This window comes from Podarcis muralis, chromosome 12, assembly GCF_964188315.1.
Source record: "Podarcis muralis chromosome 12, rPodMur119.hap1.1, whole genome shotgun sequence".
Taxonomy (NCBI): Eukaryota; Metazoa; Chordata; class Lepidosauria; order Squamata; family Lacertidae; genus Podarcis; species Podarcis muralis.
This window is the reverse complement of record NC_135666.1, coordinates 40,260,138-40,286,143: the sequence shown is the minus strand read 5'-3', so window position 1 is coordinate 40,286,143 and position 26,006 is coordinate 40,260,138. Positions and strand designations below refer to the sequence as shown.

Genomic DNA, 26,006 nt, shown 5'->3' with positions numbered 1-26,006 from the left:
CTGAAGCTTGGAGAGCGAGGGGTCGGTGCTCACCGACCCCTCTCGCTCTCCAGGCTTCAGGAAGCTATCAGCAAGCCTGGGGAGCCTGCGGGAGTTCCTGCAGGGCTCCCCCACGCTGCGGATAGCAGCCTGCTGCCCAGAGCACGGGGCACGCTGAAACAGAGCACCCTGCGCTTCGGGCAGATATCCTTTTTTCCTCTAAAAACTACGGTAGGTGCGTTTTTAAAAGATCGGGCTTCCCCCGCAGCTGGGGGGGAAATAATTCCCCCCCCTTTATTTCCCCCCCAAAAAACTAGGTGTGTCCTATGGGCCGGTGCGTCCTATAGGGCGAAAAATACGGTATATTTTTATATGTGTTGGAAGCCACCCAGAGTAGCTGGGGAAACCCAGCCAGATGGGTGGGGTATAAATAAAATAAATCATCATCATCACCATCACCATCACCATCGTTGTCATCATCATCCTAAATACCATCCCTCAAACCCAAACAAATACAAACCAAGTTTTAGCTCATTGGAAAGATGTTTGGAAATGTATTGGTAGAAATAATGAAACTAAACTTAACGTACAGGAGACTTTATTGCTTATGAGGATCAGGCAATGCTGATCCAAGCTGATTCTGGGTTTATCATCTAGTTCAAACTTATCAGTTCGGACTCCTGCCTCCCAAAAAAACCTATGGCTCAGCTCTGACACAAGCTCCTGAGATTGATCACACCTTTTAAACTCTATTAAATCCTTAATGGATTGAAAAAATGCACCCCCGAAATTGAGATTCTCAGCATTCCCATTACTGAAATTTGCACCAAGCTCAACTTTCCGCCCCATTCTAAACCTCTGCCCAACATTCCAAATTTTGTGAAAACCTGGACCTCAGAAGCTCAAAAGAAAACCTAAGCCAAATAAAAGCACAGGACAACATACTGTTGCATTATTTACGGTACTCTATGTCCAGAATGTAGGTCTCATGGGCACATAATAGTGATTGAGAACAGATGGCTATAGAGTAGCCATGGTGATAATCATATGGCCAGAATAGTTACCAGCCTATATTTATCAACCAGCCTATATATCAACACCAGGCCTATATTTTATTCAGAAGATGAAATATTTGCATTGATTCTACATTCTGTCATTCTTTGAATGCTGCAGCAAAATCCTGCCATCATGCTTTCCACTGTGCAAAGAATTTCCTTTGACTTGAATGAATTTTCTCTGCACAAATGCTGCTGCAATTGAGCAGATTCTGGGTCTTTGCATACAGTTGGTTCAGCTCTTGAGTACATTCCTCTGTTTATTAAGTGACCTTTCTCATCTGAGAAAATGTATCTATCCTGCAGTGAAACTTTAGTCCCTGGAAGATGATAAAGATTATCCATAATTCAGGAGCAAAGCCAGGCATTCAATAATAGTTATTTGTTGATTGCTTTTCTAAGAAATCTCAAATCTTATAAGTGTGCCTCACTTGTTCTCAAAGGGCAATGAAGCAATGCAGGTGAGTCTATAGGCACAGATTGCCACAAATGAGATCTTCCATAGTGGTGCAGGTTTGGAAAGAATCTGCCACAATAATTGGGTGAACAAGTCTTTATAAAAACCTGTGCCACAGAGGTTAAGCATCCTTCCAAGAACTTCATAATCAGCATGAATTGGCAAACCCATGCAATTTATTGTCCAAGATGTGCAGAAGTTCACCTATGAATGTCAGTTGCTTTACCTTTGTGCTTTATTCATGGGCTTCAGAGGGGTATCTGGTTGGCCACTTTAGGAATCAAGATACTGGCCTTCTGGTATAAGTCTGCAGAATGCCCCTTATGTTGATAATTCTTCTTATGTAAGTAAGTGGATATGCACAACATGGGTGGTGCTGTGGGTTAAACCATAGAGCCTACGGCTTGCCAATCAGAAGGTTGGTGGTTCGAATCCCCGCTATGGGGTGAGTTCCCGTTGCTCGGTCCCTGCTCCTGCCAACCTAGCGGTTCGAAAGCACAAAGTGCAAGTAGATAAATAGGCACTGCTCCAGCGGGAAGGTAAACAGCGTTTCCGTGCACTGCTCTGGTTTGCCAGAAGCGGCTTAGTCATGCTGGCCACATGACCCAGAAGCTTTACGCCGGCTCCCTTGGCCAGAAAAGCGAGATGAGTGCCGCAACCCAAGAGTCGTCTGCGACTGGACCTAACGGTCAGGGGTCCCTTTACCTTTAAGTAAGTGGATGATGGTTACCTAAAGCTTCATCTGCTAACCTATTTATTTATAGATTATGCCCCAATCCTTTCTCAAGTACTCATGAACTCATTGTGTCCATGATATCTGGGTTTGATTATTGTTTTTGAGTGGGCATCTACTTAAATTAACACTAGGAATGGCAGAGAAATTCAGTTCCGTTAGGATTTTAATATGAACCTACCTACTTTGCACCTTCCAAAACAATATGTGAACAGAAAATAGCTTTCCTTCAATATTTACTCTTCTCCAGATTTTGTGATAAGGTGTTCTAAAATGTGTATATTAGGGGAAAGTGTGCATCAAAATGCATATATCAGTGAAATAACATAGTGTTTTATATTAGGATAAATGGTTGCGGGACACGGGTGGCGCTGTGGGTTAAACCACAGAGCCTAGGACTTGCCGATCAGAAGGTCGGCGGTTCAAATCCCCGCAATGGGGTGAGCTCCTGTTGTTCGGTCCCAGCTTCTGCCAACTTATCAGTTCAAAAGCACATCAAAGTGCAAGTAGATAAATAGGTACCGCTCTGGCGGGAAGGTAAACGGCGTTTCCATGCGCTGCTCTGGTTCACCAGAAGCGGCTTAGTCATGCTGGTCAAATGACCCGGAAGCTGTCTGCGGACAAATGCCGGCTCCCTCGGCCAATAAAGTGAGATGAGCGCCGCAACCCCAGAGTCAGTCACGACTGGACCTAATGGTCAGGGGTCCCTTTACCTTTACTAAATTGGTTGCAAAAAGGTGGATATCAGGCAAATTGCATATAAAATGTGTATATTATGAGAAATTTGCATTAAAATGCTTTTATGTTTTTATTAGGATTTTTATTTTTATTTTTACTATTCCTTTTCTGGATGCTTTTGAGGAAAGAGAAGAAAGACATTGGTTAGGGGTGATTCTGATAGTAATGATGGATATTTTTGAACACTGTGGGTAAAAGAGCAGGCAATTACTAGAGGAAGGTCAGCAATAAGTAGAAAGGCCCAGGAAGGGAAGGGAAGCCAGGGATCCTAGGCAAGATGAGAGATGGTGATGTATAGGTGGTCTAGGATGCAAGGCATTATATGTCTATTTCCACATTTATTTGCTCTTTTCAGTCTGGCCCACACAAACATATAAACAGCAGGCTAAATTAGATCAAGGAAAGATGTTCCCAGTGTTCATCTATAAGATCAGGAAGTAATTAATACATTCAGTGATTCAGCTAAGATTACTTTAAATGTGAACACAGTTGACAAAGACGTAACCAGTATTAGAATCATTCGTATACATTACTCAACATAATGCAAGGGACTGAAATAACCCTTGCCAGGCGGTGACTGCTAAACTTTCATTCGATTCTTTGAAAGCAAAACAGTTTTTCTAAAATAGCATCGCACATTTCCTGCATGCTGTGGAAGAACCATCCTTTTTTGTCAGGTTATGCTAAATCTGGTGACGAATAGTGTCTCAAAGCAGTATTTGATTAGAGGATTTAAAAGGACAGAGAGAGAGAGAGAGAGAGAGAGAGAGAGAGAGAGAGAGGGAAGGTTGATTGACTTTTAAATGCATGACACTGAGTGTTATGGAAAACTCTTTGTATGGAACCTAATTAGCAGTGTAACTTGTGGATAATTGAAAAGTAATTTACTGCTTCTTGTTGAAAGTTACAAATTTAAATATCACTTGTGGAAATTTGCTGTTTCAAAATAATTGTCATGCCAATAGTGTACTGAATATATGAGCTGTTTTGTCAACTGTGTATAGACTACTTTTTATGGTGAATGTAGGGGGCCCTGCTGAGGATGTATTAGCTGTACAATTCCACCTTTCTAGAATTCCTTCTCCCATTGCTGCTTTCGCAACATTCATATCATAATTGGCAACTGTTGATTAAACCCAGTTCGTCTTTTAATCTGAGTCTCAATTGCTGTTTGCGTGACTGCAAGGTGTCCAAGGGTAAGGCGAGTAAGCAGTTTATAAAATTATGCATCGCATGGAGGAAATGGATGGATAAAAGTTTTCCTCCCTCTCTTATAATACTAGAATTCATGGGCACCCAATGAAGCTGAAGATGTTGGACCACAGCCACGTCTGAGCATTCCGATCAAATGATCACAAATGACTTGAAGGCCTTTTCATAAGTTCCAGCCAAGCACACACACCAAATCTTGGCAGGACAGAAAGAAAAAAGACTCCAGAGGAGCTCAACATCTAGTCATGCTTGAACAGGACAACAGTTCTGTAGAAGGCATTTTTTTCAAGTAATGAAGGGGCATATTACAATATTGTTCTATTACTATCCCAAAGGGGGCAGGTTTCTACACCAACCAGAAGGACAGGGTTTTTTTCTGTTGCTTAAATGTTACACTGCAAATGGGCCTCTCGTTGGAATGTCTAGCTTGGGCAGGTAGAGATATAGAACAAGGTTGAATAGATTTATTGTGACCCCAGAAGGAGGGAGATTGCAGGAAGGAGGGAGGAGAGACCAAGACCTTGCATGGTAATAGGAACTTACTATAAGTTTCGATTTCCCAGAAATCAGGTGGTTTATAAGAAATCAGGTGGTTCACAAGAAATCAGGTGATATTGTATTCTGCAAGTCTATATAAAGGGGGCGCACCCTGACTGGGTGTGCAGGTTGTGAACTTATCGCCCTGTACCTTTGTTCTGCATATATGCATTTCAAATAAAATCCTGTTAATAACCTGCAAGGACGTTTTGCCGCTTTGTGTGAATCTGTGCTCTGGGGACCCAATAGCAGACGTGGTTGGTCCTTCAGTATCATGGTCCCAAGTTATTTAGGACATTCATTAAAGGTCAAAGCATCCACCACTACCTCTTCCTTAACTTGTCTTGAAACTTAACTGAAAATATGGCAGACAAGTAATCAGACCCTCCCAACAGAATGCCTTTTCCTATATTGCATACTGGTAATACAAGTTCCAGAATCCCCGGTATTCTGTCAGTTTCCTGCTGGGATTTCTGGAACTTGTAGTCCTCAGCCGCATCGGGTAAGGACAGATTGCACTGGAATTTAGAAGTGCCCAGTGCTACTGCTTTCCCATTTTTCAAATTTGTGGGCCTTGGGTTAGGGCAAGGTACTGGCAGCTCATGGGATCAAGGCAAGCATAGCCCTGTAATTCACAGCAGGCTTTGTGAAAGTCTGGGTTCAGTTCAATTTTGTCCTCTTTCTTGCAGCATCACTGGTATCAGGGTTTTAGACTTGTAGGACCAGGAATCTGCAAGCCTGGTGTTGTTGTCTAGTAGCCAACTGTAAAGTTCAGTCCTTTTACAACAGTGAATATGGCAGGAGTAAATTAGGCAAAAGGTTGAAAGAGTGAGGATGATGTTTCATCAACAACTATGATGGTGTGGGAAAATAAATAGGCATAAGATTTAGACATAATGAAGAGTCTGCACCAGAATAATAATATCCACATCGGTAATCATAGCTCGCAGATTACTGTGGCAACCCTAAAAAAGTTTTTATTAACTATTATCCCCAAGGAATTATTCTCCCCAGTGTATTGCTGCTTTATGAAATCAGTTTTGTCTAGCTTTTTCTTTGCTCCTAATAGAAATTCAGCAGCAGCAATAATAATAATTATAACAAAAACCCGGAAGGTACATAGTAGAACCATAAATATTTACAGAAATCTTGATAATGTGTAACTGAATTTACTAGCATTACTCATCTGAAAAATAAGGCTTTGGAAAACAACAATAATATTTTCTTTTCTAAACTATTCTGTAGTTCACAATTCTATCTATTTTTCCTGGGCACTCCTTGTATTTTATAAGCATGCAACTGAAAATACTGAATATTGGCAAGGGTCCAAAGAACCATTAAACTATTTTCATGAGCCCAAGGGATATTTTTGCTGCATTTCTTGAACATGGTGTTGCTGTCAGGAGCTCGTCCTACTCTCGAGTAGGACCCTGGCAGATACACATGCCCGACTAGCATGTTCTCTGCCTCCTGGTCAATCGTTCGGGAGCTTCAAAAGCTATCTTCTGCCCGAACATCACAGCGACTGATGCCAACAGACATCAGCACACTTAGAGATCCACAGAGTCTTCACAGGTCAGATCCCGTAGAATTAGTCTGAGTCTTGAAAAAGCATACAAAGTTGAAAGAGAAAGTAGGAAAGAGAATTACTCTTCAGACATCCTCCTTCAGCTCTATGGGTTTTTCAAGGGAAAATCAATAACCAGCTCATGACTAAAGCGACCGGGAGATGTGTGGGTGGTTCAGAGGCTTCATTGATGCTGCAGAAAGATGTCAAGGGCACCATAGTGCTTACAGGCACCAAGTATTTGCACCCAGGAGAATTAGGGTAGCTACCCACTTCTCCAAGGCACTGACTTGCCCCTCACATTGAGGGGGCCCTGCCTTGTGTGACATGATTTGCATGTCATACTCCCTCTGTGTGTCCCACCCCTGCCCGGCATGCAAGTGCTGCCCAGCGGCAGCGGGCAGCAGGGGGGTGGCGGCCCCCTCAATACTGAGGGGGGCTCAGCCCCCTACCCACAAATATTGAGGGGACTGAAGCCCCTTCTGCCCCCTATAGTTGGTGCCTCTGTCACACTTACTTTCAGAAACAGATGGAAACTAATGCCAGCCCTCCTGGTGTCCTAAGCATGGTCTGAGGACACATGATATGGCCACATTTCTGAAGGTAAGCAAGTCTGGGTCTGCTCAGTGATGAATAGGAAACCACCTTGGAACGCCATGTAAGCTTCCTTGAGTAGCATGGGGGGGGGGGGAATGTGTGATATAAATGTACTAAATATTAATTATGGTGTGATTTCAGCACGGAACTACTGCTGGACACATGTGAACTAAGCAATTGTGATACATGGAGCAGAGTCTCCTGCAATTCCAACAGTAAACAAGCAGTAAAGTTCTAATTTTCTAGGCTCAATATGGTTATAACACTGCAAATGACATAAATTCATGACATACCTTTTCCACTGAGTTAGAGACTAGTCACTTCTATAGTAATGTACATTTTTCACTCTTGTTTCATGTCACACTTCTCTGAAAACATGTCCCCTTTTATTCTGGAAATGATACGAACCTTCTTTTTTATCTTCCAGAGAAACCTTCACTTTTGTATCCGTTATATCTTTGAAAGAGGATAGAAACAGAACTACATCGCCTTTCTCATTCTTAATAGGGACAATGTCCAATAGGCACCAAAATGAAGACCCTGTAGGGGGGGGGGGAAGAATATATTTAATTCAAACAGCAATCTTTTTTCTTCTTTGGTAGAAAGATATATTTAAAGAATGAAAATTACAAGTAACACAATTTTTTAAAATACCAAACCAAAACACCCATAACTTATTTAAAGGGTCAATAGTCAGGAAATCACAGATGTTCAGCTCCTGTAAATCTCTTTGCATCATCAGCTGAAGCTCAGTAATTCTGCTTCCTCTGAAAGCAAAGCATTAATTTAAATGCAATATGCATCTACTGGGATCATTAATAGTCTAATGAAGCTTTTTATTTTTCTTACATGGTATTTCCCTTTTAACTTGGCCTGTGTTTCCTATTTTAAAGAAATGCCCCCCCCCCCCCGTATGTTAACTTTGGCTTCTTAACCTCCTTTATTCACTATCAAATGCCATTACTTTAGATTATGCCATCTCTCCCTCCTTGCCCTCCCCCTGGCATTGGTTACATTCCTGGCGTCTAATGTATGACTCCACTGTTTCAAAGACATTAAAACTAATCACACTCTGCCTTAAAATAGAAACTAAAGCATAGCTCCTCAAATCTCAGCTGTTAAATACAGGCAAGTTGAAACTCATTAAATGCTTGATTTCTACACAGGAGAATATCTGATACCCCTCTGCCTACGGAAATTACTGTGATAAATGTCTTCTGTGCAGTGTGTTAATTGCACTATGGCAGCATGGCAGGATTGTTTAAACACACTAGTTCAAAATGCATACAATTACATGTGTTTAAAGTCACTAATTTTTTCCTGAATGAGTATGATGTATTTAATGCTCTGGCTGTGATTTTTATAGTCATACTACATGCTACTACTTAACATGATAAATAGTAGCAAGTTGCCATCTACACAAATATTTTATGCAGCAGGAGGAAATGACAACACTCCCCAGTTATTTCCAGCAATATGCCTCGTGTGTTGAGGTAAATGGAATTCACGTACCAAGGAAATCGGGTCTGAATACACAACTACTTGACATACATTTTGGAAAGTGTCTACCAAGGCAACAATAATACATCATAATAAAATGCAGTCAGGGCTCCTTGGGATTTTTCAGGGTAAAATCCCCCCTGCTTAACCTCAGGTGAGCAATTTGTGTGTTCCTGTGGTAGTCTATGCAGGGCTTTTCTTTTCAGCTGGAACTCAGTTCTGGCACCTCTCAGGTGTTCATAGTGAGTTCCGGCACCTCTTTTTCTAGAAAAAATAGCACTGGACTATGAGGATTCTGACCCAAAGAAGGAGCAACCAGCTGGTTCAGGAACACCAGTGGTGCAACCTTTGGAGGTGCTGAACTGGGACTCTGACACTGAGCTAGAGTCAGGGCCTGCTAACCAGGAGTTCCCAGGATCCAGAGACACACAATTTAGCAACAAGGACTTATCCAGGTTTGCCAATCAGAAGGTCGGTGGTTCGAATCCCCACGATGGGGTGAACTCCCGTTGCTCGGTCCCTGCTCCTGCCAACCTAGCAGTTCGAAAGCACGTCAAAGTGCAAGTAGATAAATAGGTACCGCTCTGGTGGGAAGGTAAACGGCGTTTCCATGCGCTGCTCTGGTTCGCCAGAAGCGGCTTAGTCATGCTGGCCACATGACCCGGAAGCTGTACACCGGCTCCCTCAGCCAATAAAGCGAGATGAGCGCCACAACCCCAGAGTCGTTCACGACTGGACCTAATGGTCAGGGGTCCCTTTACCTTTACACCTGGGGTTTCACATACTCCAGGGTCAGTTTTCCAGTGCCGGCGACATGGAAGGCACATTTCCACACCCACTGTTTAATCTGGACACTGTGAAAAGTGAAGGTACAGGGAACCAGGCACAAGGCCTTTTTAGTAGTTGCACCCAGCCTGTGGAATGCCCTCCTGGCAGTGCCAGATTAGGTACTGGCCTATGGGCCCTATGCCTTTTAGGAGCCCCATGACAACGGATCAAATAATATTGTTTTGGTTTATTTAAATTTTTGGTTGGTAAAATAAAAAACTTATTAGGAGATAATTTGCAAGCCCCCCTCTGCCCAATTTTGACTTCTTAGGGGCATCCACAGTGTTTAATCCAGCACTGCCTCTTGGCAGATGTCAAAGAGTTAAACAACTATATAATTTCTCGTAGGCATCTGAAGGCAGCTCTATTTTGGGAAGTTTTTAATGTTTGATGCTGTATTTGTGTTGGAAGCCAACCAGAGTGGCTGGGGCAACCCAGTCAGATGGGGAGTAAAAGAAATATTATTATTATTTATTATTATTATTAAAGGTGGGAGCAGACTGAGAGATGATAGAGTACTAGACTTTAGGCTAGAGGATTGCTCCTAGCAACAGGTTACTCCATTGCCCATACACAAGAAGGTCTCATAGACTAGGTACAGGCAGATCCATCAGTTTATGTTTCTCTGTTTCTCATTTTTTCAAACTTCAGTTCAGTTCTTCACTTTTCCCTATCAGTTTGCATTTAGAACATAATAAAATATGGAACAAACAGAAGACAAATCAGGATTCAATACTTTGGCAACGCAAACTGTTTGACCATATAATAATGATAATAAACAGAAGCAGCATTTATTTACAACTCTGAGAAGAAAACATTATGGTTCTATTTTATCTTCAAAATTATTATTCCAAAAAAACAACAACAATAAAAATAGACTCTTTCAACAAATCTCTTAATTTTTCTCCTCAAGTTACTTCTTGAGAAATGAGTAAATTTTAACCAGCAATGAATGAATGGATTTATTATAATCACTGACTTGTTTTACATAAATGAAACACGTAATAGTTAACACTGTTTAAATAAAACAGTCAGTTGCAGCTAAAGCAAATAAACCACCAACATTAAATTAAACTAGGACTGTAGCTAAATAAGATGCATGTTAAACTGAGCAATTTAATGCCTCCAGATTATTATTTTTCCAGTCTGGATTGTCTGTGTGGATTTCTAGTGTTCTGGAATACTCAGTTCTTGCTGCAGCAATTAATTCTAAATCATCAGTGTCAGTGTCTCTCCTTTTAAATATGCTAAAAGAGTTATCTTCAAATGAAGCAGAAATGTCACATCCTGCCATTTCTTTAATTTTATTTAGAGCTCCTCTCTAACCATAGCAGCTGGGGAGGCTGCCTTGCTTGCACCCTGGGAATATGGCGGGTTGCTGGCACCAACCGAGAGGGGAAGGTATGAGGCAGTGGGAGGTCAGGGTGGGGCAGGCGATGCATGGAAACCAATCCAATGCTTGGAGTCTCCGTCTTTGGAGGTCTTTAAGCAGAGGCTTGACAACCATATGTCAGGAGTGCTCTGATGGTGTTTCCTGCTTGGCAGGGGGTTGGACTCGATGGCCCTTGTGGTCTCTTCCAACTCTATGATTCTATGATTCTATTCTATGATTCTATAATGTCACATCTGCACTACTCCATGCCAAGATCTCTTTAGAAATGTATACCGTATTTTTCCATCCATAAGATGCCCCCATGTATTTCTGAGGACTCCAATTTAAGAAAGGGGGGGGGGAGAGATACTATCCGTGCATAAGACAAGCCCAGATTTTTAACATTATTTTAGAACATTATTTTAGAGCCCAGATTTTGAACATTGTTTTAGAATACCATACACGGAAAAGTATGGTATTTATAAAAAGTAAGGTTCATGAAAAGTTTTAAATTTAATGAAACGCTCACAGATGTTTTGGTGGATGAAAGGGCATTAGGATCTTGTTGTATTGATCTTTTTTGAAACCAGCCTTAATTTGGCAACATTTCCTATATTCTTGTTTTATCTGTGCTGCAATATCAATTGGGAAAGCATGTGTCCTCAAGCCGTGTGCCAGATCATGATTCAAGGCACTGATTTTTTAAATTATTATTTAATATTGTTCATAGCATGATGAACTTGCAGGAATAGTATTAATAAAATAATACAGAACATACATCCTAAATATAAGCCAACATCAATGATGTGTGAGAGAGAAGATACCAAGCTGAAATCAGATTAAACCTCTGAGGTACTAGCTGAAAAAAATCAATAACTTTTAGTACTTGCTGAATGGCGGAAGTCAGAGACTTTCCCATTGTCATTGTTTTCACATCTTTACTGGTTTCGTTTTTTAAGATTCTAATACATAGGAAAATAACTATGTTAAATAAATGCAATTATTTGTACACTACTGGTGTGTGAGAAATCCAGTGGCTATGGCATTTCAAGGGGGGGGGGAGTTATTGTTTTTTAGAAAGGTTTTCACAATAAATAACTTTCTTTGCCTCAGCTAATACACACAAAGGGCACTGCCTCTGTCAAAAATCACTGTCTGACTAAGATCTCCTTCATAGATTTATATTTATGCATTCTGATTATTGCCCTTAGCTACCTACCGAGAAGAAAGAGATCGCACCCCCTCTTTGCAGTAAGATCCTAATTTTACCCCCCCCCCCAAAAAAAACCCTGCTTGAACATCCTTGGGGCTGTGAACTTGGTAAGGGTAAAAAGAGACAAGAGCCAGTGGATTTAATAGTATACAAAGTCACAATATTATTTTATAAATCAAAATTCAACCAGTACGGAATCCTTTTCAAGCCAGGTGAGCACAAGCCCTTGAAGCCAAACTTATGGAGGCCACACGCCAGCCGTGGGCAAAGACAGCAGCAAAGTGAGCACAGCAACAAAACTTACTTCCACATCCCTCTCTATCCTCCAGCCAGGGAAATAGGAAACACGATGTCAGGCTTCAGGGAATCAAATCCCTCCCCCAGAGGCAGTAAATAAGCAGATCAAACAAAAGGAGCGTTCTTACCAGTTAGTTTCTTTAATAATCACAGCGAGAGAGAAAAGGAATGCATATCTCTCTAGAAATGGCGTTGCTCCCAGTACAGGTTTACCCCCTCCATCCCCATTAATCTACATCACTCCTACGTTGGGTAATCTGAGCTTGCTGCTGAGCTCTCTGTTCTATCATTCCCAATGCCCGTCTAGTCTTAGGCGAAGGTGGGTCAGGAATGCTGTCCAAGGACACTGAATCTGCCAACTGTCTCTCTCCTGGTGCTTCCTCTTCTAGCTGTTCCTCACCCAGTATTTCCCAGCTTTTCCCCGCTGGGCTATGCCCCTCTGCAAACCACTGTTCTAAATCAGTACTGTCCTCCTGCCCTAGGGATGGTTTAGTAGAAGGGGGGCAGCCCCACCATTCCTCCCCAGTCCAGCCCCTGACACATGATTAGAGTTTGAGGATGTATTTGTATCCAGGCAAAAACACTCAAGGATGCCAATGAGGGTTTGGCTTGAGGATAAGGGGTGTGTCCTGAGGAAGGGTATTCCCAAGAGCCAGGCAGAGAGGCCTGGAAATAACCCTTGATTTCAGTAGCAGATTTCATCCTCAGCTAAATCTCCCACCCTCTTCTTCTGCATCAGACCATAGTGAACATAGAGTAGGAAGTGAGAGATCCCACCTCATCTTCACTGCCTGCAACACATGGAAAAATCAGGAAGAGTTTTCCCTTCAAGACAGGGATCAGGAAGAGGATGGTTAACCTCAGTTGGTGCCATACCACAAATAAGATCACACCAGGATGTTGCAGGTTAGGTTTCCTCCACACGTCATTCAATACATTCAGTGGCGTAGCGTGGGGGGTGCAGGGGGGGCCCGGCCGCACCGGGCGCAACATCTGGGGTTAGGGCAAATCCACAGGTTAGGGGGCGCAAATCCACGGGTTAGGGGGTGCAAATTACTTGCCTTGCCCCGGGTGCTGACAACCCACTGAATACACTGAATTTCTGCCTGCTAACATTCTGGGGATGAAGCTCCTAAAGGTGAATTGTAACAACAGTGACATTTTACACAGAAGAAGCTGAAAGCTGGCTGCAGTAGTCATCTTTGCCACATTAAGTTCATAATGGGATTTTACAGCATGGTGAGGAATTACATGCTTAGAGAGTATTATTCTTCCAGATTTAGCCGATGAAACTGCACAGTCATATCATCCAGCCAGAAATTGTTCAATAAAAGGAATGTGAGTAACTCTCAACTTGTAAGTTATCAGGTTGTATTTGCTGCTTTTAATACTGCATATAACCACAGAAGCCCAATTCTCTTTCTCTCTCTCTCTCTCTCTCTCTCTCTCACACACACACACACACACACACACACAAACAAACACAAACACACACACACACAATGCAGAAAGCTAAAGTGAGCAAGGGGAGGAAGGCTGTAACTTTTGATCCCAATGTCGCCATGACTCCAACCCAAACATGCTTACACTTTGCTAACTCTCTCCCTCTGATTTACACACATTTGGCAATCATCTGACATGGCTGGGCTGCTGGCTGTACCGCCATAAGCTCTTCCATGGGCTTTAATAGGGCTTAATAAATGGAAATTAGTGATGTATTTAAGTGAGAGCTGGACCATAAAGAAGGCTGATCGCCGAAGAATTCATGCTTTTGAATTATGGTGCTGGAGGAGACTCTTGAGAGTCCCATGGACTGCAAGAAAATCAAACCTATCCATTCTTAAGGAAATCAGCCCTGAGTGCTCACTGGAAGGACAGATCGTGAAGCTGAGGCTCCAGTACTTTGGCCACCTCATGAGAAGAGAAGACTCACTGGAAAAGACCCTGATGTTGGGAAAGATGGAGGGCACAAGGAGAAGGGGATGACAGAGGACGAGATGGTTGGACAGTGTTCTTGAAGCTACCAGCATGAGTTTGACCAAACTGCGGGAGGCAGTGGAAGACAGGAGTGCCTGGCGTGCTCTGGTCCATGGGGTCACGAAGAGTTGGACACAACTAAATGACTAAACAACAACAAATGGAAATACCTTTGTTGCTTTTGGAAGGGCTGATACATATACAGCAACTAATAATGAAAAATACATAGTGTACTGTGTGGCTTATGGTGTACCCTGCCCCAGTACGCACCTGACTACAGGCAACCCCCTATTTGCAAGGGAGTTGCATTCTGGGTCATCATGCGTGGCAGTGAAGCACACATAAGTCTGCTCCACCCTGTTATGCCTCCGCCCCCTTCTGCTTCCTTTTGTGGCCAAATGGACATGGGTAAATTAGTTGTTGCCTGCATACAATGGAAGCAACCCACCACCTGCTACAACTCTGGGTTAGCTGCTCAGTTGGTACAGCATGAGACTCTTAATCTCAGGGTTGTGAGTTTGAGCCCCATGATGAGCAAAAGATGCCTGCTTGCATTGCAGGGGGTGGTAGTAGTAGTAGTAGTAGTAATAATAATAATAATAATAATAATAATAATAATAATAATAATAATAATAATATATTTATACCCCGCCCATCTGACTGGGTTTGCCCAGCCACTCTGAACAGCTTCCAATAAAAGATTAAAAATACATTAAAACATCAGTCATTAAAAACTTCCCTAAACAGGGCTGCCTTCAGGTGTCTTCTAAACGTCAGATAGTTGTTAATTTATTTGACATCTGATGGTAGGGCATTCCACAGGGTGGGCACCACCGAGAAGGCCCTCTGCCTGGTTCCCTGTAACTTCACTTCCCACAGTGAAGGAACCACTAGAAGGCCCTCGGCGCTGGACCTCAGTGTCCAGGTTGAATGATGGGGGTGGAGAAGCTCCTTCAGGGTTGGATTAGATGACCCTCGTGGTCCTTTCCAACTCTACAATTCTATGATTCTAACTGCACCCTTCCCAAAGGTAACTTTTTTTGTTTGCAGGAGGGGGGGCAATGGCTAAATTAGGATTTTTATGTATAAATACTGAATATTTGAAAGCTCCTTGAGTTATCTATCATCTATCTATCTATCTATCTATCTATCTATCTATCTATCTATCATCTATCTGTCATCTATCATCTATCATCTATCATCTATCATCTATCTATATCATCTATCTATATCATCTATCTATCATCTATCTATCCCACCTGTCCCTCCAAGAATATCAAGGTGATGTACATTACTCCCCCCCCCCCCCATCTAGTCCAGAACACTAACTACTACAGTACACTGGCTTTCAATATGAACATTAAGAATTTTATTTTATTTGGGGGGCTGTTAGGAGGGGCAGGCATCATTCCTACTCACTTCTATCTCCATTCTATAGGATACAAATAACTTTCTCTCTCTCTCTCGCATTCTCTCTCTGCTTGTTTTTATGTCTCCCTCTTTATCTCTGAAATGCAAAATTGTCCAGGAGCAATTATGTAAGAGAGGAATAAAATCCAAGATACAAGAGAATGAAGGGGTTATTGACTCAGGGCAACTATGTAAAACTGTTCATAAGAAAATACCATTATATAATAAGTTATCATCCTGCTTGCTTCATAGATTATCTGTAAATATTTCTGCCAGAGATCTTAAGAGCAAAAGAATTAAAAGCTAAACTAGTCCAGAGGTCCTTCTAACTTGGCATCAATCCTGAAGAGGGCTAAAATTGCTGAGAAGCCTTTGCTGGCACACACTGCAAAAAGCTCACTTAAAGCCCAAGTAAGTAAATCATAAGAACATAAGGACTCAAATACATTGATAAGACCAGTGCTTTTTTTCCTGGGGGGACGCAGGGGAACGCATACCCCTAAACATTTTGTGAATCTAAGTTTGGCCTCATTGAGGGGCAGTATTTCAATATGAGTAGGAAAATGAGAGTACCCCTAAACTTTTTTTTTTAGAAAAAAAAGCACTGGGTAAGACTTGACTTCCTAGCTGAAGCCATTTTGACTGTTCCTTCATCAACACAGCATGCTTTTTAAACAACCCCCCCCCAAAAAAAACCCCATGTTTTGACAGTGTAATGCTTCCTGTCCGATGATATTACAGCCAAGAAACCCTCATTGAGAATGAATGAATTGGCAAACATTATAACCCAACAGATAGGACTGGCAGCCTGGTGACCGCCTGGGCTAATGCCATACCTATTGCAATCCTCTGTGGATTTATGCATTTCCCACCTAATTATTACTATCATTCATATTGTATAGTACTTTTACACCATGTCCCAAGATAAAATTACAGTGGGGAACAAATGGAGCCTACCCCTTGCCTCTGGTTTCCTATTAAGCCCTTTATTAGCGGTGCGATATGCAACAAAGAAACAGGCGTTTTCAGCAGTGCACTCCATTTATTGAATGTTTTCCCTACAGAGGCTTGGCCAGCACGCTGCTGGTTTCTTGGAGCTAGGCTGAAACACTTTTGTTCATGCAATCTCCTGCTTGTTTTAAAAAGTAAGGGTTTTCTACAGTGTTTTAGTGTTGCATTTTATATTTAACTCACTGTGTTGTATGTACATCACCCTGGAATTATAAACAGAGTGGTACAAACATGTTTTAAAGAGTGTTGTAAAAATGGTAGGGGGTGTTTGTGTGTATGTGTACCCAATACGAGAGAAAAATCTGGTACATGTATTAAAGAAATATCTATAAACTCACATGCAAATACATTTCCCCCACCACTATCCTCCAATAGCCCTGCAGAGGACTGCCCCATGTAAAGAAGAATATACGGCCATCCTAAGCTTAGGACCTGAAGCCTATCAAATTATCAAATCACAAAATCCCATAAGCACCTCATCACCTGGCAGTAAAATGATGGTGAAAACAACAATAACCATCAACAACAATAAATTAAAGAATGAAAGAAATTAAAGAACAATTTCCTGCCCATTCATGATGCGCAAAATCAGCTACCAAAGGCAGCCATCTCACTATGGTCTGCAAAACACCCACGTCCAACATTCCTGACTGCAACAAAATCCACCCTTTTTAGCACATGACGCTCCATTGTCCACACAATGAAAATCCACACTGAACTTTAAAAGCTGGTGAAGAAGATGGTGAGGGGAAACTGCCTGCCTGACTCCAGCGTAGACCCAAACCCTCCTGAGCTAGTGGAACTAGTTGTGTCGTTCTCTTGATTCTGTCCTACTTGTGTATTACCTGAGTTTTCAGAAGTTGGCAGGTGCCTTATTTTGAGCCCTTTTAATCTAGAATGAAGACATAGATCACATCCACACCAGGCACTCATACAACATTAACAGCCATGCCTTCTTCCCCCCCAAACCCTAGGAAGTGTCGTTTGTTAAGGGTGCTGAGAATTGCAGCACTGAGAAGGGATGCCTAACAACTCAGCATCAGTTCCCAGGATTGTTTGGCAGGAGCCATGACTATTAAAGTGGTATAAGAGTGCTTTAAATGAGTGGTGTGGATGTGAGCAGGGATGAAAGCAATACAAGCTGTAGAAGAGCACCTGGTCAGAATGTGAACAAAAAATAAATAAACTTGAAACTTACTGATGGTATAAAGCAACTGGCAAAGATATAACTGAGTTTTCAAACTGAGCTTTTGAGTTTTTGTCTTGCCGGATAAAAGAGCACTTTTAGAATATCTGTTCAATATCTAATAGAAACAAAATATATCAAGAAAATGTAGCCATTATAGTAAATACTTACTATATTTCCTTATAGCATTTTACCTAGCTCAGTTCTGTGCTTATTATTCAGTGTTTAAAATGCTCTGTATTATGAATTCGGATATGTGCCTGAAATCACTGCTTGGTCTCTAGGCAAGCCTGTACTGAAAGTGTGTCAGGGCTGTTAATTAGAGAAGTCAAACTTCCTCCTGGTTCTAGGTTTAAAATTACAGAACAGTTTCACAATATTTCACTTTTTCCCTATTATGTCCCAAGGCTTTTTTGCTTCTAAAATAGCTCATGTAACGTATTAAAATAATAACACCACTGCATATGAAAACTTACATCCATTACTGTTATACTGTGTACCTTCCCAAGTTTCATTACAATAGAAACAACAAAGGTAAATAATAGTTCTCTCCCCCAATTCTTTGCCAGGTAAGAGCAATACTGGAAAGCTATCCTATCACCTTAATTTTAATGACACTTCTGCCCCAAGCATGCTACCTGCAAGAAATGCATATTAAAAGGAGATCAGTATGTCTGTATCATTAGGAAAATCTGACTCCAAACACTCTGACTGTACCATGAAACAACCTGGGAAGCAGATTCCAAAGGTCGTACCCCTTTCCTGCTTCTAATCTCTATTTCTCCATGTCATTAACAAACAACTATGGTTCTTTTCGTTTTGCATCATCAACAGCAAATTTATAGCTGAAAGGAAGAAGAGGCTGTGTTTGTTCAGCGAAATTAGCTCTTCCATGTTGAACCATTTCTTGTTTTCAACCTGTGGACAAATGCTATCCTTCCATCTAAAAATGGAACTGTAGAAAGACCCCACTTGATACTTTGCAACAATCAGGAAGTATGCAACTGAATAACAGCGTTCCTGTTAACCTGCTGAAACTGGTGGGTGAATGTACAAAGGCTAAGCACTAGGTCTTTCTGGGGTTTTTTCCCATTTCAAAAACTCTGGACACACAGTGGGCTCTCCCCTTTTTGAACTGGAAAACTTGAGAAATGCTTAAGTAAACACGTTACTGCATTGCTTCCTCCATTCACCAAGCTCTCCTGCTGCAGAATAGCATAGCCTAGTTCGCTGGCCAGCCCCCACCGAAATGAACAGAGAGTTGTGTTATAGTAGTGATTGTCTACCCTTCCATATTGTAATGCTTAGTCATTGACATGCATAATGGCTCTGAAACTACTGGTGCAAGAGGATTGCTCATATTCAGGCAGTATTTGTAAATTATTTATCTCTACATATTATCTTTCTTGCATCAGTTTTCCAGGAATATGGTTTAGAGACGCAGTGGCACGTCTTCCTTCAAATGCGAATGCTGTCAAAGGGCACGATTCTGCTGAATTTTCATGAAGCATCCCTGCAATGCTACATTTTAAAGGTATACTCCATTAACGCCCTGGCAACTTCACGCCTTTCCCTTTATGGTGTGGGTAGGTGTGGGTGTGTGGAGAGAGAGAGAGAGAGATGATTCTCTAGTACCATAAACACAACGTTGTTTCTCTCTTTGGCATGTATGAATTTGGAGTCAGATTCCCTCCTGTGCAAACAGAAGGCCTCCAGAATGCCTCTATCCGTTCACAAAGGGAACTGGGACCAATGGAGGCTTCCTGTTGGGGAAAGGAGATATTTTTGCCAGTTCCTGATTCCTCCATGTCCCTCAGGGCCACCTTCTGTTTTGAAGGGTCCCACAAACTGCCAGAGTAGGGCACACAGGCATGCAGAAAGGAGGAATCAGTGAAAATTGGCAACACATCCCCTTTTCCCAGCACCAGTAGAATTAACAGAATTCCATCAGTATAAAACTTGGGGAAATGTTTCCAGAACATACTTTTTTTTTTTCAAATAAGAACTGTGTTCTGAGCTGAAATATATTTCCACAGCAAAGAAGTTCATTCCCCTCTTCTCCCTGCTTATTGCTGCTACCTTCTTTTTTATATCTTTTTCACTTGCAAACCAGGAATAAGAACAGAGTCTGCAATCTCTTCCTCCTTTTCATTATCCATCAGCCTCACATGTCTACCTTGCTTCTTCAAAGGACTATGACACATTTCCTCATCGAAATATCCCAAATAATGTGTACAATTAACATTTGCTATGTGTCATTAGTATAGACATGTGAAACCACCTTCAGGAATTTTTATAGCCTTATTGAAACACCTTTTGCTTCTGTTGAAATTCTTAAAAAATCCCCACTATTTCAAACAGGAACTTCCAAATTGACTTTTGAAATTTCAGAGACAACTACAATTTTAAAAATAAAGCATTCCTGTGGCTAGATGTGGTGTTGCCTGCAGTCCATTAGCTCTGAAGACTTGCTGAATACTTGCACTGTAATCAGATCTTTTAAGAGCAAGAATCAGATCTTTTAAGAGCAAGAAGAAGGACTCCAGGGGTCCTTTACTTTGTTTTAAAGTGCAGGCAGGTTGAAGACTTATCGCACAAAGTTCAGAGCTATCCAGCACCTATTTATTTCAATGTAGGCATGTAACACACCTCGGTATATTTTGCCATGGGTGTCAAAGGTCAGTTCAAACATGCGTTTTCATAACTCTGTGACTGAAATGATAATTATCATGTTATGTTTGAAAAGAACCTCACAGATCAAACACTACTGCTCATATCGCATCATCCCACCTCCAGTACAATATTTTTCATTGAGGGTTCTCCCAAGCTCAGCTGACAATTTCAAATGGTACACAATCAAGTTGTGAAATACAGATTGAATCAGCTGCATTGTGAATTTGTCTCATGAGTTCAAGCTACATGTTACCATAATCATGGGTTAGTATTTGAATACAATCCCAAATTATGGACAGTGTGGAATATAATCTACTTTAGACTGAATTTAACAAAAACTCATAATAAGTTTCACAACTTTAGAGTGTACTTTCATGCATATACATATATGTGGCCTTCTGAACATTCATATGCAAAATAAATAGTGGTTGTTACATAACCACTGAATAAGGGCTACATTCACAGCATGTCTGATGAATGAAATAATACTCACCGTTCTTTTTGTAAAACATGATTTCTCCTTTGAATTCTATCTTTTCTTCCAGTGACTTTTCAATTTGAAGAATCATCTGCTCATTTGTTTCAGCACCATATAAAAATTTACAGCTGCAGCTCTTCTGCATGACTTCCGTTCGTGCAAATCCAGAAAGCTCACAGAAGCCATCGGAACAGTAAACTATGGGGAATCCTTTAGCCACCTGAGCGTTTGCAAGGATAAAGTTACTATCTGTAGGGGAGGAAAAAAACACATGGAAGCAAAACATTTATAAAATGGATCACATTGTTCTCAGTGTCATATTCAGGCTGATTCATGTGATAAAAAGTGATTGTGGTGGAAAACAGCCATATAAATCAGATCATATGTTTTACTTCTAAGAGACAAGTGGACCACAAAATATAAAGATACTGACTTTTTTGCATTGTGATGTTTTTATTTATTTGTTATATCAGTCATAAAAAGAGATTCATCCACGGCTGAATTTTTTGTTTTGTTTTAACATTCCTTCCCCCCACCCCCATCCAGAAGCACCAAATGTTAATTTAATTACATTTAACTTCTTTTAATTTCAGTTTTTATTCGAAGGTATCTTTCCACAAATCAGTATGTATCATTGGAGGTCTATAAGTAGGTTCTATCGATGTTACATACGCAATGAACTATGTCAGGTTGATTGACAAGTAGTGATTTTCCTGTCAAGATATTGACTTTTTTCTTCTCATTAACGCTACAAGTTGGACTTTAGTTAAATAAGTGGTTGTCATAAACAGTGACATCTGAAAGAAACAGGGCCCTGTCAATCAGATACGCTATTGTTAAATTCCAGCAAACAAATAGACTGTCTTATAAGCAGTGAAGGGAGACGTATGGTTTCTGAATTATGTTGCAGTGAATAATTTAGTTAGATAATTGTAAGCTGCTGTTTATCTTTCTTTAGGCCTATGAAACTTCCCATGTCCTATATGCTGTATCTTTTAAGATTTTCAGTACATGCAATCCTCTTCCCACTTTTGTCCTCTTGTAAAGCTTCGCAATGTAATTGATATTTTCTTGCTACCCTCTCTCACCTGCATTGGGTTGGAGAAGTTTAAGTTTAAGAGATGGCTTGCGTGCCTTCTTTAGGGATTCTCTTTGAACACTGTTGTGTGTTGACCCCTGATCACTAATATACAATTGCTCTCTTGCAAACTAAAGTGGAAATTACGGAACAGCAGAAATATAAAAAAGGACTTTTTTCAGGTATGTGTACATAAGAGAAGTCAAGTCACAAGGACATGGGGTAGATGGGAAAGATGGTATTAATATGCATCACTGATTTATTTTTAATAAGGCTCTCATTTTAATAAAGCGCTGAAGTTTACTTTAATAGACTTACTATATTTCAATTCCTGTGAGCTCACTTGCTTGACCTTATCCAATTAAAGCAGTTTCTGGAATTATTCATAACACTTCCTAATAGATTTTATTTGTTCACCTCACATCCGCAATCCAGCTAGGTTCAAGCATTTGTTTGACTCCTCAAACTCCCACTTTTGTTTTACTAAATGGAAAATGAATATCATTACCAGTGTTATGTCTTTGTGTGCTGATTCTGCTGTCAAAACAAAATCAGATTCCCTTACTAGTAAAAGAATTAAAATCATATGCTTGCCATGCAAATTGATGATGTTGCCTCTGTATAAAAGCTAATGATCATGTATCTAAAAAGCATCTGCAGCCTTCAAATTAATTTATTCCTGGGTTTCTTATTGTTTAAAATACAATTACCTACTGCAGAGTCATTCATCCTCTCAGCTAATTCAATGTGAATTACATGAAGCAGAAAAGGAACACTGAATAGATAAAAGGGGATTCTGGGCCATGCTAATTAGCTGCAAAAAGATTTTAATGCCTTCTAGAGCCATGGAAGACCCGTCTAAGGGATACAAACAGAAAAGTCTGTATGTATGGGCAAAATTGTGGCTGCTGAATCTGAATGTCTTGGGCCTGTGACAGTTGCTGTTGAACTCCAACTCCCATCAATCCCAGTGAGCATGGATGGGAAATAATGATGGAATTTGTAATCCAACATCATCTGGAGGGCCAAGATTACCCCTTTTCCTAAAGACCATGAGGTGCCAAGTGACCAACTTAATTCAAAAATGTTATTTACTTATAGATTGCCTCTTTATAATATGCTCAGGCACTGGAAGGACTTTATAATCCCCTTAAAGGTTAAAAAGTGGCGTTAAATGAGAATGAACTGGAGAGACAAACACATCCAACCTCTTTTGCGTGTTTTAAGGTAGAGGTGATTGATCTCCAGTTCCCATCTGTCCCAGCTGGCATGGCCAATGGATAGGGATGGTGAGTTATGGTCCAACAATGCCAGAGGACCACCGCTTCCCCCCATAGCTGTTTTAAGGGCTTCCCTAGGCTGTTGCCTCTGCTTCCCTATCATAGATTCCAGAGCTATGCTTCCTTGGTTTCAATTTCATTCGTAATACATACTTAATGCATCTAGCACACTGTAGGCTCTAAATAAATAATGGTGTTCATGGTAATTAAGCACTACTACCTACAGGACTTGTGAAAATGTAAATATAAGGCTTGTTTTATTAAAATATCTGGCCTTACTTGGCACGATGCTTAATTTATTTTCCTCTAAGAAGATTGCACTGCCTAAAATTAAACTTATACATCTTTGTGGGAAATATACCTAAGGGCCTAACTGCTCGTTCAATAAAAGTTATATGGGATAAAGGTGAACCCAGTTTAGGAGAGGGATTTGGAATGGGAAAGAAAGGATGGAGGCAACCGTGATAAACATTGCTTTGAATCATTGGTGTGTCTTTTAAAACAATAAAAAAGAATTGCATATTTTTATAGGAGTATATTTTTATATGCAAATAAAATTCCTGTACCAGCTATGTAAAATTTTGTTACAATTTTCCAGCCAATGAAACCAGATATTGCAGGAATAACGTTAGACAGAAACCAAAAAATTGTAAAGAAAAGTTTAAGGGGAGAATCTTGCCCCAACCCACATATAAGTCCATACTGGTTGAATCAACAAATCGGCTTATTTTAGAGGTGGGGTTATGGGGGGGGGGGCTTATAACATGATTTCTAAACTGCCTTTCAGGACATAAAAGACCTCACAAAGCAGTGTACAATGCAAACGTAATAACAGGCAAGTTCATCCTTTTAAAAACACATATACCTCTTAAAATGCACAGTACAAATTAATCCAAGCACAGTTAAAAAACTACTAATGATGGAGCAAAGGCAACTGAACAGGAGTATGCGTCCCGCCAGCCACTGCCTCCAGCATACCCAACTGCAGACTTTGGAGAAGTCCCTGCTCCAGCTGGAAGGCTGAAAAGCCAGCACTATGTGAGAAGGAACTGAGGGCAGACCGCAATTTGTCCCCCTGGAAGTGGGCCCAGGTGGTGCTCATTGGCCGGCTAAGCCCATCCCTGGAAAACACCTGCCCAAGACATGTTGCCAATGGCCAATGGCAGGCAGGCAAACCACACAACCCTACCATTCACTGGATCACTGAGGTGGGCCGTGGTCCAGCTGGAACACCACCCACCAAAGAAGGTGAGCAGACTCTGATAATATTATTGAAGGGTGGGATGAAACTCTTCCTAATAAATATTTGTAAAATTAAATAAGAAGACTTCCTGTCATACTTTCAATAAGAAACCGAGTGAAGCCAACGCAGTGCCTTGCCACATGCTATGGCTATCAATGAGTGTGTGCACATATGACATACTTGGAAAGGCACTTTGGATACTAATTACTGTCATGCATAGCAGTCTGCCCCCAAAATCAGCAATGAAGGTTCTTCTCATGTGCCCGCTTTTGAGATCAGTTATTCTAGAAAGCATATGTGGGTGAGGGCCTTTTCTGTAGTGGGTCCTTGTCCCTGGAACACATTACACTGGTACCTCGGGTTAAGAACTTAATTCATTTTGGAGCTCCGTTCTTAACCTGAAACTGTTCTTAACCTGTGGTACCACTTTAGCTAATGGGGGCCTCCCGCTGCTGTCGCACCACCACCGCACGATTTCTGTTCTCATCCTGAAGCAAAGTTCTTAACCCGAGGTACTATTTCTGGGTTAGCGGAATCTGTAACCTGAAGCATCTGTAACCTGAAGCGTCTGTAACCTGAGGTACCACTGTATCGGGTGAGATCCTTCACACCATGGGATTAGCTACCAATCTTTACTATAAACCAGCCTTCACCAACCTAGTGCCTTCCAGATGTTTTGGGCTACAACTCCCGTAATCCCCATCCAGCACTGTTATAGATGAGCTATATGACAAAGGAAGTGAAGTTTCAAAAATACACTCAATAGCATTGCTAACTATGAACATCATAAATTTTGTGCAAATCTGTTTCTTCCTGAACTATTTATGGAATAAGTTAATCATGATATTTACTAGCAGGTGAATGACTTTAAACAAGCTTGATTTTAGTTAGAAAACTATAGTCTCTCACACTATTAAACAAATAATACTCAGAACCCATTGAGACACTTGAACTTTACATCCAGGAATTAATTTACATCCATTTATTTCAATGGGTCTTCTCTGAGCATCACTTAATGCTTAAATCATCCTAGAATAAAAACATTTGTTTTTCTCTTTCTTCTTTAGACGCCAGTTTGTTTTCGTGAATGGCAACACTTCTATTAGAGCTGCTAATTTGATTACATAATTTTGTTCCACAGTTGCTAACAGTTGGGTGGTTGTGAAACTCTTTTTCAGCTGTTAATTATTGATGCAAAGTGTAGAGCAGTACACACATATAATATAATTTTCCTTATATAGCAGTAAACTAAGATGTAATTCAATCATACAGCTGTTCAACGTTTTCCTCACAACTATAGTGTGTGGCATTTGTTTTACAACTGCTGTCAGAAATTTGCTATGGTTCCTCAAAGTTGTTAATTGTGGGCAGCATTTCTTTTACAGCTATATGCAGTTATTCAACATTTCTTTTGCAGTTATTCTTCTTTCTTACAGCTGTTGTTTTCGGGCAAAATATAATGTTTATTCCATAGGTGCTAATTGGTAACAATCAGCACTTTTAAATCACAGACAAATGACAATTGAGAGCCAGTGTGGTGTAGTGGTTAAGAGCGGTAGTCTCGTAATCTGGGGAACCGGGTTCA

The 26,006-nt window shown here is 40.9% G+C and overlaps 1 protein-coding gene across 1 annotated transcript in view; it reads right to left on the bottom strand.

Moving 5' to 3' along the window:
• The window catches only part of KCNH8 (potassium voltage-gated channel subfamily H member 8), a 155,515-nt gene that overhangs the window by 80,680 nt on the left and 48,829 nt on the right, over window positions 1-26,006 (bottom strand). Inside the window, exons 2-3 of the mRNA XM_028750902.2 lie at window positions 20,836-21,069; window positions 7,284-7,415 (exon numbers count right to left, since the gene is read on the bottom strand). Coding sequence (XP_028606735.2) covers window positions 7,284-7,415; window positions 20,836-21,069 — 366 coding nt within the window. The remainder of the gene's footprint in view (window positions 1-7,283; window positions 7,416-20,835; window positions 21,070-26,006) is intronic.